The sequence below is a fragment of the Melanerpes formicivorus genome, unplaced genomic scaffold (genome assembly GCF_026170545.1).
Source record: "Melanerpes formicivorus ecotype bairdi unplaced genomic scaffold, bMelFor1.0.p_v2 SCAF_33, whole genome shotgun sequence".
In the NCBI taxonomy this organism is placed as follows: domain Eukaryota; kingdom Metazoa; phylum Chordata; class Aves; order Piciformes; family Picidae; genus Melanerpes; species Melanerpes formicivorus.
In genome coordinates this window covers 6,222,467-6,237,416 of record NW_027142385.1, presented here as the reverse complement: position 1 = coordinate 6,237,416, position 14,950 = coordinate 6,222,467, and the positions used below count along the sequence as shown (strand labels likewise).

Sequence of the window (14,950 nt, the reverse complement as noted above, 5' to 3'; positions counted from 1 at the left end):
CCTAGAGTAAGCACATCTGCAAATGTGTCCCACTGCCTGTAGCCACTGCCCCAGCCACCAACACCCTTCTCAGTCTCATCTCCAGGTCAGTTGGCTGCAAGGGGCTGGGGCAGTGGTCACTCCTCACCTGAACATGGTCTGGACGTTGACAATTGTCTTTGCATCTGCCATGTAGTCCTCCTCGGCGCTCATGGTGCTCTCCTTGTCCACAACCACCAGGTTGTCAGCGTAGATGATGCCACACTGCAGCAAGCTGTCCAGGCTGGGCAGTTCCCAAAGAGAAGAGCGCAGGGTCAGCCCTTGGAAAGGACACAGGGAAGCAGCACGCTGCGACATGCAGCGCTACAGCAAGCCCAGGCTGCTCCCAACCACCAGCTCTTCACCTGCTCCCATCTGCTCAAGGGCTTTGAGCACCTGAGAAGCCAAGGGTGGGCTCAGCAATATGCTGCCAGCCCTGAGGCTTCTCATGGGGTGACCCAAAAGTCTGGGCTGGGGTAAATGTAACACATTTATTAGGAAAAAACTATTTACAGCAAGAGTGGTCAGGCACTGGAACAGGCTGCCCAGGAAGGTGGTGGAATCACTCTCCCTGGTGGTGCTCAAGAAATGTGTGGACATGGCACTTCTGGACATGGTCTAGCAGCCATGGTGGTGTTGGGCTGATGGTTGGACTCAATGATCTTAGAGGTCTTTTCCAACCACAGCAGTTCTATGATTTAGGTGAGTGACAACAGCCACATGTGGAAACACCTACTTGTCGATTGTGCCCTCCATGTAGTAAACCATGGGGAAACAACAGATGGCTTCCAGAAAGTGGTGCTCAGGCCTGGAGGAAGAGCAACAGAGAGCAAGGTGGTTCACAAGTCCATGGGCACAAAGACAGACCCAAAGCCCACAGAAGAGTCACCAGGGCCAACATCAGCCCAAGTACCCAACGGTGGCACTGCCATCCCCTGACGCTCCCATCCCCACAGTAGGAGATGCCCATGAAAACACAACGAAAGGGCTTGGTGAGGTGGGAAACATCCATGGAAAAGTACTTGCTTGTTGTCCAGCAGCAAGACAATGGGGTTGAGCTCTTTGCGGGACCGATAGTAGGCACGAAGGGGCACAATGAAATTATAGAGCCCGTTGCCAGCCGTCTCTGCCGAAACGATGATCAGCTTGTTCTTAAACCCATAGGCTTTGGCATCTTCAAAGCTGTTGTGCTTGCAGCCCTGTGTGGTGGAAAGCAGCACAGGGACTCAGTGGGCTGCCTTCCAGCCACCCACCCATCAGTCATGGAGCTGTTAGCTCCCAGGCAGTCCCCTGCAGTCCCGTTGTACCTTGTCCAGCCGCAGGCAGCAGAATGGGGCTTTCTCGGGTAAGAGGTGGCACAGAGTTGGGGAGCTCCCAATGTAGGGGGAGTTTGGTGGGTAGCCTTTCACGTACCTGCAGCAGAAAGACAAGCCAGCAGTGTGAGGGCATGGGGAGAACTTTCCTCCTACACATCACTCAGACACTGGGAAACACCTTGAAGAGCAGCAGCCCAAGAATCAAGCACCTCACTGGCAAGTGCTTTGCAAAGTTCTCCTGCAGCAGCTGGGATGTCTCCAAAATACACAGATTTAGGAATCATTTTTGCAATGCAAAGGGTCATGAGATGGTGAATACACCATCTTCTCAGCACAGATGGAGAAGACAACAGATAGACCATTAAGCATGGCTGAAGGAAGACAGGGCAGTGAGCTCCAGGAGAGGAGCAATGCTGAGCCATAACGAATAGCAGAAGCAGCTCCTCACTGACCATTTTTAGAGCTCATTTAAAAACAGCTGTTTAAAAAAAATAACCCACCCCACCATTTGTAATCTTTATGGAAACAAAAGTACCAATTTTCATTTAAAGGGCAGCTAAAACTGGACATAAATGAAAAACCCAGTTGTGAGGGTTTGCAGATGCTCAGTAAACTCCCCACGTGGCTCTGACTGGGACTGGTCACCAACCAGGTTACCAAGCTTGCTTACTTGGCTGTCCTGGACTAACAAACAGCTTTAAAGCTGGAGGAAATTTACTGCTGTATTCCTCATTTATGTGCAAAGGAGAAGAGGCTCCTCTCCACTGGTGAGGGGAGGTGAGAAGACTGCTGGAACAACATGTCCACCCCCAGCAGTGCTTATACCCAAAGGATACATCTCCAAAGCAACTCAGAAGGCTCATGGCCAAGGGGTGATGCTCCTGTGCTGACGTAAAAGCTGAGTGGGGCTGAGGCTGAGCACCCCTCAGGCACCACTGACCACTTGTTATTTGGAATCATAGAACTGTCAGGGTTGGAAGGGACCTCAAGAATCATCCAGTTCCAACCCCCTGCCATGGGCAGAGACACCTCACACTGGGTCAGGTTGCTCAGAGCCACAAACAGCCTGGCCTCAAAAACCTCCAGGGGTGAGGCTTCCACCACCTCCCTGGGCAACCTGTGCCAGGCTCTCACCACCCTCATGGGGAAGAATTTACGACAGTGCCCGTCTCTGCGAAAGGAAGGACCAAAGGTGAGTGACTCACTCCACCACCGCCGACCCCTCCTCGTCTGACTGTGTCATCTCATCCTCAGACTGGTCGCTGAGCAGGTCGCAGGGCAGCAGGGAGGAGGTGTCTGCCAGCTCCAGGACGGGGGCGATGCTGGGCCGCCGGTTGCCAGAGCCGTTCTCTGCTGGCAGTGCCAGCTTGCTGCTGTTAGCAGGGCGGCACTCTGTGTTCTGCAGGTCCATGGCTACTGTACCTGGACACAGTGGGGCAGGAAGGACAGCAGACATGCTATAAGGAGGTGAAGAGCAAAGCACCACAGTATCACAGTATATCACAGTATCACAGTATCACAGTATCACTTAGGTTGGAAAGGACCTCGAGGATCATCGAGTCCAACCTATCAACACAGACCCCATGAAGGGACCTCAAGAGATCATCCAGCCCAACCTCCCTGCCAAAAGCAGGATCACTTAGGGCAGTCTCCACAGGAATGCATCCAGGTGGGTTTTGAAAGTCCCCCAGAGAAGACAACTCCACAACTGCTCTGGGCAGCCTGCTCCACAGCTCTGTCACCCTCACTGTAAAGAAGTTTCTCCTCATATTGAGGTGAAATCTTCTATGTTTAAGTTTGAACCCATTGTTCCTTGTCTTATTACTGTGCACCACTGAAAAGAGCTTAGCCCCCTCCACTTGACACCCACCCCTCAGATATTTATATATTGATGAGATCCCCTCTCAGTCTTCTCTTCTCAAGACTAAACAGCCCCAGGGCTCTCAGCCTCTCTTCATAGGGGAGATGCAGGATCATGCCCTTGAGCCCTGCACAAGGATGAGGTGGAGCACATGGGGCCATGCTCTGTGCCTGTTAAACACAACCTAGATGAAGCTAAACCAGCTAGGCAAAGCACCCACCAGTGACCTCCACCTGGGCATCGCTGTGTGGAGCATTTCCATGAGGGCACAGATGAGCTACTCCCATGGTGGGTGCAGGCTGCTGGCCCTCAGGAGTGTCCCCCTCACCATCAGCTGTGGACATCTCCATTGTGCTGTCTAAATCCCTTGCCCATCTTCTGCTCAAGCTTGCAAACCCTGGCTTTGTAGTCATTTTTATTATTCTGCTGTATCTTAGAGATGACAACCCTTCAGGAGAACCCCTGCCTGCAGAGGTCTGCAGGCTCTGGGAGACACCAATCAGGTTAGGAACAAGCTAGTGCCACATTGTCTGCCCCTTGCTGGGACACTGCCCTCCCTGTAGATGCTCCTTCACACTTGTGATCCTTGAGCCCCCAGGGAGAGGCAGGTGGGCAGCCCCAAGTGCAGCACACCACCTTCAACCACTGCCTGCATCCCTTCTGATCAGCTCCAGACCTTTGAATCATAGAATCGTTTTGGTTGGAAGAGACCTTCAAGACCATCAAGTCCAGTGCTGTCAAGTCACCACCAAACTATGTCCCTCAGCACCACATCTACATGTCCCTTAAATCCTTCCAGGGTGGGAGATTCAACCAGTGCAGGGGGCAGCCTGTTCCAGGGCTTGACAACCCTTTTGGGGAAGAAACCATTCCTAATGTCCAACATAAACCTCCCCTGAGCACAACTTGAGGCCATTTCCAAGTCCTATCTCCTGTTACTTGGAAGAACAGATCATGGGACAAGAGAGGCCTCCCCATCCTGTCCTCCAGAAGCTTCTGAAAATCAACCACATTTACAGAGCCTTGACCAGGGCCACCAAGCCATCATCTCACGGAGGCTGTCACCTGAATCTTGGCCAGTGGTTCTCAGATGGTCAGGGAAACAGGGAATTTCCCAGCAAGCACAGCCCAGGCTCTGGGCTTACTGGGCACTGCTGCCCTACTTGCACTTGCACCATTTCCCTCCCTCTGGTTGCTCTTTGCCAAAGGTCTCTCTGCAAAAGAGCCACGGGAGGAGAGCACTTGACAACTGCTGCCGAGCAAAGCGCTCTGCAGCTTGCTGGAGGATAATCTATGCAAATTGCTGCTTATGAGTACAAACCCATCAATTATTTGCCTGAAATATAATCTGCTCGTGCAGTGCAGCCTCCCCAAACCCCTCTCTCCCCCGACATGAGCTGGAGGCAATGACTCATGGCATTTTTTATTTGTGAGAATGCAGCAGTGGCTGCAGAGCAAACTGCTCTTCGGAAGGCTCTGATTCATACACATGATTTAGTACCCGGTCAATGGCATTTATTCTGCCAGCCAGGGCTTGAGGGATTTATGCAAATAACATTAATGATAATGCACCTCCCAAGCTTGAATAATGATACTTGAGTTTGCTGAGAGCACCCCGGGTGCAGGGAGCAGTGTGGCTTTTACTGGTGAGGCAACTAGGACGAAGGATGGAAAGGGATTTCCATGGGGGCACGGCAAGGAATCACAGAATGGTAAGGGTTGGAAGGGACCTCTGGAGATCATCTAGCCCAACCTCCCTGCTAATGCAGGTATGCCTAGATCAGGTTGCACAGGAACACAGCCAGGTGGGTTTTGAAAGTGGCCAGAGAGGGAGACTCCACAACCTCTCTGTGCAGCCTGTTCCAGTGCTCTGGCACCCTCACAGGAAAGAAGTTTCTCCTTAAGTTCAAGTGAAACCTCTTGCATTCTAGTTCATACCCACTGCCCCTTGCCTTTTCACTAGGCACCACTGAAAAAAGCCCAGCCCCATCCACTGGACCTCCACCCTTTAGATATTTCACAGAGTGACAGAATATCTTTGGCTGGAAGAGACCTTCAAGACCATCTCATCCAACCAGGGAGTTTGCAGAAAGCAAAATAAACCAAACCAGGAGAAGGAAACCAACACCTGGGGAAGGAGATGGAGTGGTGTGTGCCCCCTACCTCCTAGGGACCCCCACTGCCCCCGTGCCCCCTGACTCACCCATGCTGGCAATGATGCTGTGCACAGGCAGGCGGGATGGGCCGTCGTAGGTGCCTCTCCCGGCAAAGCCCTTCTTCTTCTGCTTCTCCTCCTGCTTGAAAATGAAGGCAGAGTTCTCCTCCTTGGTGATGTTGATGTAGAAGCAGGTGTCAGACGCTGCCATGATGTGCCTTGGGCCAGGGTTCAGCAGGATGCTCTTATTCTCCTCCCTCCGGATGCCGATCAAGCAGACGCCATACCTGTGCCAGGAGCGGGAGGTGGGCATTCAGAGCTGGAGAAAAGCCCTCTCAGGGCTTTGCCTCTGCACAAAGGACCTCACAGCAGCTTCCACCTGCAGCCCAGACACCCCCAGGGATGCAGACTGGCAGATACACCCTCTGCCCACCCCTGTCCTCACTTCTTGTGTGCATGGAATGCAGCGTAGGTGAAGCTCTTCCCCTCGTACTCCATGAAGAACTTGCTGTCGCCCATCCGGATGTGGTAGACCTCATTGCCCGAGCAGCGGCCGTACATCCGCTGCCACTGCTCCGGGGACTCCTGGCCCTCCCTGCAACGACAGCAGCAGCCTGCTGGGATGGACCCTCCCAGTGCTGGGATAGGACCTTCTGGTGCTGGGACAGGACCTCCCACTGTGCTGCGATTCCCACCTTGTGCCAGGATGGGACACCAGCACAGAGCCAGGACAGGACGCCCTGGTGCTGGCACAGACCCTGGCACACCAGCCAGCTCCCAGGGCAGACTTGCACTGTGCAAATGCTCAGAAGCACTGAAGCTGCCACTTAGACCAGCACTGGTGAGGTCATGTCTCCAGGAGCTGTTGGCATTTGCAGGCTGATTTCAGAGCCAGTGTGGGCAACCAGCTCCGAGCTTGGGGTGAGAGTCATCTGGCAATGCTGCTCCATGACTCTTTTGAGGGCACTTTACCCACAGTTCAGGCATTTCTGACTGGCCAAGGAGCACAGCACCCTGGCACTGTTTTCCTGGGCTGGCTGGGCAGGAGCAGGCAGGGGCAAGCAGGGGCAGGCAGAGCAGCACTCACTGGCCGCGGGAGGTGTGGACCAGCAGCGTGATGAGGGTGGAGGTGGCAGGACAGACGCAGTTCAGTGCCAGCATGGCATACTTGCACTCCTCTTCACAGACAACATGATCTGAAAGGCAGAGGGGACCACTGTGGCAGTGCCTGGAGATGCAGTAATTTATTCTTTTTGGGGGGTGTCTGGGAGCTTCCACCTCCTGCCAGTTCAGGAGAGATTTCAGCTGACCAACAGCCCACTGGGAACAGCATGAATGGGATTAAAGCAGGCATGAAAACAAGGATGTAGGCTGGAAAACAGACAGATGGGCACCAGCCCACTGAGGCCACCTTTGTCACATCCATGGGGATGCACACCCAGACACATATGGGACTGGTGTGCCCACATGCAACCCATCCTGTATCAGCCCTGAGTCAGCTCTCCCCCAGCCTCAGACACCCTGCTGCAGGCTTTAGTGTGGATCATGATAAAAGGGTTGACAGCCCTAAAACACCTTCCAGAAACTGGGAGGACTCTCAGTACCAGCTCATGGACTCTCATCACTGGAATCATCTGTGATGGGAGGTAAGACAGCCCCAGGGCAGTGAAGTAAGCAGAGCTGCCCACTGCCACCCAGCCCCTCAAACTCACCTGCAAACTTCACATGAAACTTGTTTTCAGGCTTTAGGATCTGAACGTAGAGAGGACAGTTTGGAGCAAAATCCTTCACAGCCCAGGCTCTCAGTATGGTCTGGTGGTCCTAGCCAAAGAGAAGAGCAAGAGCTACATGTCAGATGGCTTATTTTCCCCAACACTTCTACACCTAGGATGAACTGCAAAGCACCCAGCCCCTGTGGAGATGTACAGCAAGGGCTTCTCCAATCCCCACTGCTAACATCGAATAGCTACCCTCTCCTGCTCCCCAAAAGCCAGACCTGGGGGATGCATCTTTAACCCAGTGCTCACCCCAGTCCCTTCTGGCCAGAGAAATTAATTATCTCCACTAGCGCCACCCCTTGGGCCTGGCTTACCGCTGCAGTGCGGTCCACCTCGTTTCGGCTGCTGAGAATGAAGCAAGCTTCCCCATTGTCCATCCTGCAAGTGGAGAGCAGTGACCTCATGAACTGCATAGGCCAGCAAAGCTGGGCAACTGCCCATACCAGTCATGGTGCTGCCAGTCCCCTCCAAGACTCTAGCAAAGGCATGCAGGGAAGCCCACTGTCATGCATCTGGGCTGACTGTTACTGGGGACTATCCTCCGAGGCTCCTAGGCCTGAGGGCATCTCAGCAGCATGGCAGAACCAGCCTCCCCATGTGCAGCGTCCTTCTGCTTACTTGGCTCTCATGAGGTCCTGGTCCTTCAGTGCAGAGCCCTGGAGGTAGATCACTCGCTGTGACCACAGAGGGATCTGTAGGACTCTCCGTACCTGGATATCCATCTCCGTTGGGCAAAGTATCACCACGTAGTAATCCTGCAAGAGAAGATGCTCAGGTGGGCTGCTGGGCCTGCACACACCTGCCACAGCAAGCCCAGACAAGGGATTTGGCTGGCTGAGCAGACAGCTCCTCTGGGGCTTCTGGTGGCATTTGCTCCCATGTGTGACACCCCTGCCCCTGTTCCAAGTTCCTACAAGGGTCTTGGGAAACACCTCAGTATCTTCTCCCCCCTGCACTGCACAGTAAGGCCAATGCAGGCACAGCTGCACGCCCACAGCAAAGTGAAGCCTCTTCCAGTTACTGCAGTGAGTAGGATTTTAAAGCTTGAATGTGTGGAACCAGGGCTGGGTGAGGGGAATGTAGAGCATGTGAGTGCTGGAATGAAATGCAAATCTGAAGCAAAGTCTGTGAAGCTCTGATCCTGGGGAGCAGGGAAGGCTCTGTCATTTGAAAGATCATTTATTATGTGAGGATACTCCAGGAAGAGCTGGGTAAATCCCACAGAGGTTTAGCAATTACACGCTCTGCTTCTGGATGAGATTCCTCATTCAGCAGGGGCATCCTTACACTTAGAAAAGTCCCTCTGGTCCCTCTCCACGTGTTTACACAGTGTTCCAGCAGGCCTGGCCAGAAATTGGGGTGGATAAGACAGAGAGAGCCCAGAGATGGCAAAATGAGACAGCCCTGAGGTACCTACCACTTGTCACCTCTCCTTGGCCGGTGCAGCACACACTGGCAGGTGCCAGGCTGGATGGTTTTACCTTGTCCCATGGCACATCCACCATAGCTGGGCAGGGCACTGACCACCAGCAGGGATCTGGTCATGCCCAGCAAGGCTGTGAGCCTGACAAGGGCAAACACTGACTAAGCACATGAGCACGTGCCTGGTCCTCACCTGCAGGCGTGGGTGGGCATAAAACTCATTGAGGAAATCCATGAGGAGATCAATCTTGAGGGAGCTGACGCAGAGGACGACGTGCTTCTCTGTCTGGGCACGGTGACGGCTGTAATTGCCTCCTGACTTCTGCCGCTCCATCCAGAGGTAGACGAGCTCCTCGAACTGCAAACACAGGCAGAGAGCTGATGTCCCCATCGGCAGGGCTGCCCCGGGGCAGGCTCTGCATCCCCCTCGGCCCTCAGCTGTGCAGCTCTAACCTGGAGCGGCAGCACGACCAGGGCGACGCAAATCATTATCACGACGAGGAGCTGGGAAGGCCAGATCTTGGGTGTCACATCTCCATAGCCCACGGTGGAAAAGGTGACAATGCAGAAATAGAAGGACTTGAAGAGGGAGAGTTTCTCACCTGCTCTTTCTAAGTGCTGGATGCCACAGGTCCTGAAGGGAGAAAGCAGACATCACAGCGAGGGCTTCCTGTAGTGCCCACGGCACCTGCTGAAGGCAGTGGGGACCCTCAGAAGGTGACTTATACCCATGTCCACGGAGGAAATGTGTCTGATATACACTGTGAGCATCACCAGTGGATTTATAGCACCACCAGAAATGATTCAGCTGGTGGTGCTTATAAGTGGAGTTAGTTTGCTGTGGCTGCTCACCAAAGCAGCACAGGGAAGCCTAGTGCAGGGTGATGTGTTGCAGTAAGGTCATGCCATGGGCAGCATGTTGAACATCAATGCCTTTGCAGTGCAAAAGCCCAAACTCGAAGCAAGCAGCTCTCCCAGGAAGGCTCTGGAGGGACTTGGCCTGGGGGAAGGATGTGATCTGGCAGGCAGGAGACACATCCCATCACCCACTCCAGCCCTGTGCTGCTGCCCTCGCAGTTCCCCATGGATAGGCAAGGCAGCATAATTGCACAGACCTACAGCTGCCACCTCGCTAAACACAAGTGTCACCTAAGCCATCCTGGACCTGAAACGCAGCCCTGCCATCTCCACCAAGAAACACTTCCATGGCTGGGGCAGGCAGGAAGTGCCATAGGCAGGGAGCACTGCTGAGCTCCAAATTCCCATCAGAGGATCATCCTTACTGCCAAAGACTCATGAGCCTAAGAGCTTCATTTCCTGTCCCTCCAGCAACATAATGGTATTACAGGCTTCAAAGCCAGATCGAGGGAGACAGAGGAAGATTCCAGAAGCCTAATTCAAAGCTAAGTGCCCAGTGAGGAGAACTGACTCCTTCATGAAGAGATGCCCTTGGTGGTGCTGGACAGCTCATTAGCAGGAGCCCCCGTGGCCCATTACACAAACGAGCCAAGCAGCTGTGCTAACTGGGTGGGGAGGAAGAGCAGGGTGAGAGGCAGTGAGCACAGTGGGGTGTGGTGAATGAGGCATCACACACTCCCCTGCTCTGAGAAGCTGCTGACCCTGGAGCAATCACAGCCCTGATCTGAGACTCGAGTGTCCACATCACCCACCTCCCTCAGACAATGCTCATTAAAAAGTTTCAGTTAAAATCATGTAATTAGGGAGGATAATTAGCTTCTAAACCAGGAATGGATCCTCCCAGTGTTCAGTGTGCTGGGGAATGAAGCAAGGCACAGAGGACTCCAGCACCCGGGGCTGGTGGAGCAAAGGTCCTCCCAAAGCTCAGATATGGCTGTGCCCGAGCCACAGCCCATGGACATGAGTGGAAACCTGTGCCCCGCTCCTTGCCATGGCTCTCCCAGTGCCAACACTCAGCCCAAGTAATTGGGACTTGTCCCATTAGAGAAAGAAGGACACCAGAGACATGGGAGTTCAATCAGCAGCCCTGAACAGCTTTCCTCTGTTGTACAAACCTCTCAGGCTGAAAAAAGTCAAACAAGGAGACACCACCTAAAGGCAGTACCTCCTCCAGCTCCCCAGATAACCAAGTTATATCCTGGCACTGCCACCCCACCACAGCTAGGAAGGTTAAACCCAACACCACCATCCTACAAGTTCTGTGAGAGCCTGGTCCCACCAGCCACCCTTGGGACATGCAAGGTTGTTTCCCTGGATGAAGAAGGTGGTTTAGGGAAACCAAGAGCAACACTCACCCTGTGAAAACGAGACACAGGAGGGTACAGATCAGAATGAGCACCTGGTTAAACATCGCAGACTGGGTCCTTTGTATGGCCCTGTGTAGGTCATTCTGGGAAGAAAGGAAAAGGAGAGCACTCACCAGCTCAGAGAAGCTGAGGGTAAAGTAGTCATTCAAGCACCAACTTATTGGCCCCCACCCCAGATGAAGGTAAGGCCAGAATGTGGCCCTTGAAAAGGGATGTGTATGTCTGCAAGCAGGTCTGGGCTCTGCCAGGAGAGACAGCTCAAGTGGGCATGTGGGAATGGGTGGGTATCTCATCCTGCTGAAGCACCACATCCCAGGGACAGCCAGTGGCCATCCCTGTCAGTACACAGCCATCAGTCAGTGTGGCACAGACACCACCTGCTCAGGTCCACCTCCCAGCATCACCAGCTGACAAAGCCTCCCCTCCTACCAACCCCATCTCGGCTGCACACACCAAGGAACAAAACCTGCCTGTGGGCCAGCAGCAGGCAGGGTCCCCCTCCCAGCCACACCACCCTCAGCATCCCCAGGGCAGAGGGACCCAGTGCAAAAGGGGGGGGGATGTGTCTGGTCACTCACAATCATGTTCTCCAGGGCATACTTGGCAAGCCAGCAGTTCAGAAACACAGGAATGAACAAATTCCGCAAAGGAGGCCAGAATATCTATGAGAGCAAGAGTTACTTGGAGAAAAATCCAGCTACTCCATCAGGAAAAGCTAGAAACAGCCAATTCAAGCCCTGTTGGGAAGTGTCCATCTCCAAACCAAGCGTTGGCCTCTGCCACCGAGAGCTGCCTTGCTGCCCTGGCTGCAGCAGAGCAGCTGAAAGGGGAGGGTGGGTTTGGGGAGAACACTCCAGAGAAAGTCATTGTGTTAAAAATGATGAAGAAAAAAATTGGCCTGCCAGCTTTAAACACTGCTTGGCCAAACATCCATTTTGCTTCATTTCACCCCCCCCAAACTGCAGCCCTTGTTAAACTTGAAGCTGCTTTAAAATACCACCAGGAAACACTCACTGTGATGATAAACGGCACCGTGTTGATCATCTCCAGGACGAATGAGATGCGGAAAATCTGTTCCCAGATGTTCCCCTGAGGAATAAAATACAAATAATAATTAAATAAGCTTCAAAATGTGCCAGAGGACAATGAAAAAGATCCCACTCTGCCACAGACACAGCTCGATGGGGGAAGCACATCAGAGCAGCCAGAGAGGTGCTGTGGTGTGCCTGCAGCAGAGAGGCGCTGCTGGTGGCAGGTGTGCTGGAGTGGGGAACACCTTCCCAGACTGGTCAGTCCCTTCCACAGCCATGACATCCCTCTGGCCACCACTGCTGCTGCCCAAAGCTGGGGCACAGCAATGCTTTGTGCATGCAGGGAGAGTGAGAGTGACTGATACAGATGGCTGGCACTCAAAGCAGGAGGGTGACGCAGGGTCTGAGTCTCCTCTGCCAACTGGTCCAGGGACCTTGAGAAGATGCCATTTGTTAAGGTCACTTTTCCTGGCCATTTTAAGGGGCTTTGGTCCAAAGCAGTCAGCCTGTGCCTCTCCCTGTCTGGCTTAAAGCAGTGCCTGCTACCTCCGGAGGCAGCAGACTTTGGCATAAACAGGAGTCAGGCTGCTGAGCTCAGCTCCAGGTCCTCAACCTCAGGAAACTCTGAAGGTGTCTACAAACCCAGGAAACCTTTGTGAAACAGCACTGAATGCAAAGGGAATTGGAAAAAGGAGAGATTCCTCAGCTCTGCTCTGCCAACACTTATTGAGCAGCCCGAGGGGGAATGAGAAAGGAAAACAGCCACAGCCGGCAGACATCACTGAGCCAGACGTCCCCCTGGGATGGTTCAGCTTCAAACAGCTCAGGAGAAGAAATGAATCCACAGCAGGGGCTCAGACCCAGGCTGAGCATCACTGTCCATTGCCTGCCCCATTGCTCTCACCTTGTAGCTGAGATAGATGAGCAGCATGGTCTCCAGAAAGCTGATTAAAGCAATGCTGACCTGCAGAGACAGACAGGCAAAGGCTGCTGAGAGCTCCCTCGATGCAGAGCCAGTCGATCAGAGCTCTGCTAAGCCTTCCCAGGTTAGACAGGTGAGTATCTGGCAACCAGGGATCTGCAGGGACTCCTGAGCAGAACTGCTGCAAATGATTCCCCAGGCAGCTGCCCAGCCTGCAAACAGCCTATTACTGATAGAGCTGCAGCCAGGAGCTGAGCCAGCCTCACAGTTTTCTCTTCCTACAGCTCCTCATCTCCTATCAGCCCCCAGGATTTTCACCCAGGGCCACGTGGCTGCTCCCAGCATTAGCCACAGCTCACTTTCTGCTGGCCCAGGAGAAGCCATTGCCTCTCTTTGTGGTGGGCAGAGGATGCCCAGAGAGCCACTGGCAACAGAGCTCAAACTCCAGATCCTGAGTACTCCTGCTTGAGGTCTGGGCACTCACCTGCACAGCCCACAGTGGCATCTTCCTGTCCACCCAGAAGATGTGTGACCTGTAAAGAAAATTCAATATGGATCTAAACTGTAGCCCAACCAGCAGTGCCTTCACCCCACACTGAATGCCAGTCTGGGACCATCCCTGATGCAGGATCCAGCACAGGACTGGTACTGTTTGTTCAAGCAGCCTCTGCACTGGGAATAAACCATTCCCAAAAGTGCAGCCACAGCATTTGCCAATTGATTTGATCCTGGGATGCTGCTCTACATCCCTGGAGCAGCTCCATGACCAGAGCTGCCAGCACCAGCCATGTCCATCACTGCATCGTTGTGTCCCAGCAGAGCCAGACCCCAGCACTGGAGCAAGACTTGACTCACCAGTTTATCTTTGTGGACTGGTTGAATGTGCTGTAGTTCTGCTTTTCACATTCCCAGCTAGAAGAGATAAACAGGGGGAAGCAGTCAGTGAAGGGGAGGATGGAAAAGGGATGCTGGTGTAGACTCATGGGGTGTCCTCACCACCATGCCCTGATTCTGGGAGATGCCCCTGGACCATGCCTCTGTAGATCCAAACACACACTGGTCCATATAGCCAGGGCTTTCCACAGCAGCCCTGCAAAGAAGGACCTGGGGGTCCTGGTGGATGAGGCACTTGACACAAGCCAGCAATGTGCACTGGCAGCCCCAAAAGCCAACCATATCCTGAGCTGCACCAAAAGATGCATGGCCAGGAGGTGATTCTGCTTCTCTCCGGGGGAGATCCCACCTGGAGTACTGTGTCCAGCTCAAGAAGGACATGTATCTGTTGAAGAGGGTTCCAAGGAGGCCACAACGCTGATCAGAGGGCTGGAGCACCTCTCCTGTGAGGACAGGCTCAGGGAGTTGGGTCTGTTCAGCCTGGAGAGGAGAAGGCTCCAGGGAGACCTTAGAGCAGCCTTCCAGTACCTGAAGGAGCCCTACAGGAAAGCTGGAGAGGGACTCTTTATAAAGGCTGTGGTGATAGGGCAAAGGGCAATGGTTTCCATCTACAGCAGGGTAGATTTTGATTGGACATTAGGAAGAAGTTCTTTACTATGAGGGTGGTGAGACGCTGGAAGAGGTTGCCTAAAGGAGCTCTGGATGCTTCCTCCCTGGAACAGTTTAAGACCAGGCTGGATGAGGCTTTGAGCAACCTGGCTGTCGTCCCAGGGAAGCATCCCTACCCGTGGCAGGGTGTTTGGAACTAGATGATCTTTAAGGTGCCTTCCAAGTCAAGTCATTCTATGATTCTATCTCCCTGCCTTGCTGCCAGGGGTGCATGCCCACTGGCCAATGCTGATTTTGCCCCACACAGCCTCAGGAAAGTGAACTTCCTTGAAACTTTTCCAGGCCGTCTGTCTGTGTCACGTTTAATTCTCACCGGCTCGAAATCACTTTAGGACCACGCAGATGTACTTAGTAGTCTGCAGCCTTTACAAAGGGAAAATCAAATTGCTAATTCTCCTTAGCTCTTGGGGAAAAAAAACACCACCACCAACAACAAAAAACCCCAACACAGCCCAACCCCACACTGTACATGAGCTAAACAAAGCAAGGACACATTAAAAATAGGCTTACAGTGGAGCGCAGAGCGAAGCTGATACATGCAATCATCTGTCACCTCGGGGATCTAAATGGCAAAGCAGATTCCCTTCCCAAACACTTCA

At 53.4% G+C, this 14,950-nt stretch overlaps 1 protein-coding gene across 6 annotated transcripts in view; it reads right to left on the bottom strand.

The window, feature by feature from the left end:
* Positions 1–14,950, bottom strand: part of KCNT1 (potassium sodium-activated channel subfamily T member 1) — a 99,963-nt gene that overhangs the window by 13,390 nt on the left and 71,623 nt on the right. For 5 of the 6 annotated variants that reach the window (XM_068155850.1, XM_068155845.1, XM_068155849.1 and 2 more), the window contains 19 exons: positions 13,644–13,700; positions 13,273–13,321; positions 12,771–12,830; positions 11,850–11,924; positions 11,414–11,497; positions 10,824–10,918; positions 9,004–9,184; positions 8,744–8,908; positions 7,747–7,883; positions 7,443–7,506; positions 7,063–7,171; positions 6,438–6,546; positions 5,796–5,945; positions 5,399–5,637; positions 2,540–2,756; positions 1,326–1,431; positions 1,045–1,217; positions 755–826; positions 128–262 (listed from right to left, as the gene is read on the bottom strand). In XM_068155850.1, the coding sequence (XP_068011951.1) occupies positions 128–262; positions 755–826; positions 1,045–1,217; positions 1,326–1,431; positions 2,540–2,756; positions 5,399–5,637; positions 5,796–5,945; positions 6,438–6,546; positions 7,063–7,171; positions 7,443–7,506; positions 7,747–7,883; positions 8,744–8,908; positions 9,004–9,184; positions 10,824–10,918; positions 11,414–11,497; positions 11,850–11,924; positions 12,771–12,830; positions 13,273–13,321; positions 13,644–13,700 (2,277 nt within the window). The remainder of the gene's footprint in view (positions 1–127; positions 263–754; positions 827–1,044; positions 1,218–1,325; positions 1,432–2,539; positions 2,757–5,398; positions 5,638–5,795; positions 5,946–6,437; positions 6,547–7,062; positions 7,172–7,442; positions 7,507–7,746; positions 7,884–8,743; positions 8,909–9,003; positions 9,185–10,823; positions 10,919–11,413; positions 11,498–11,849; positions 11,925–12,770; positions 12,831–13,272; positions 13,322–13,643; positions 13,701–14,950) is intronic. The other variant, XM_068155847.1, reaches the window with a different exon arrangement.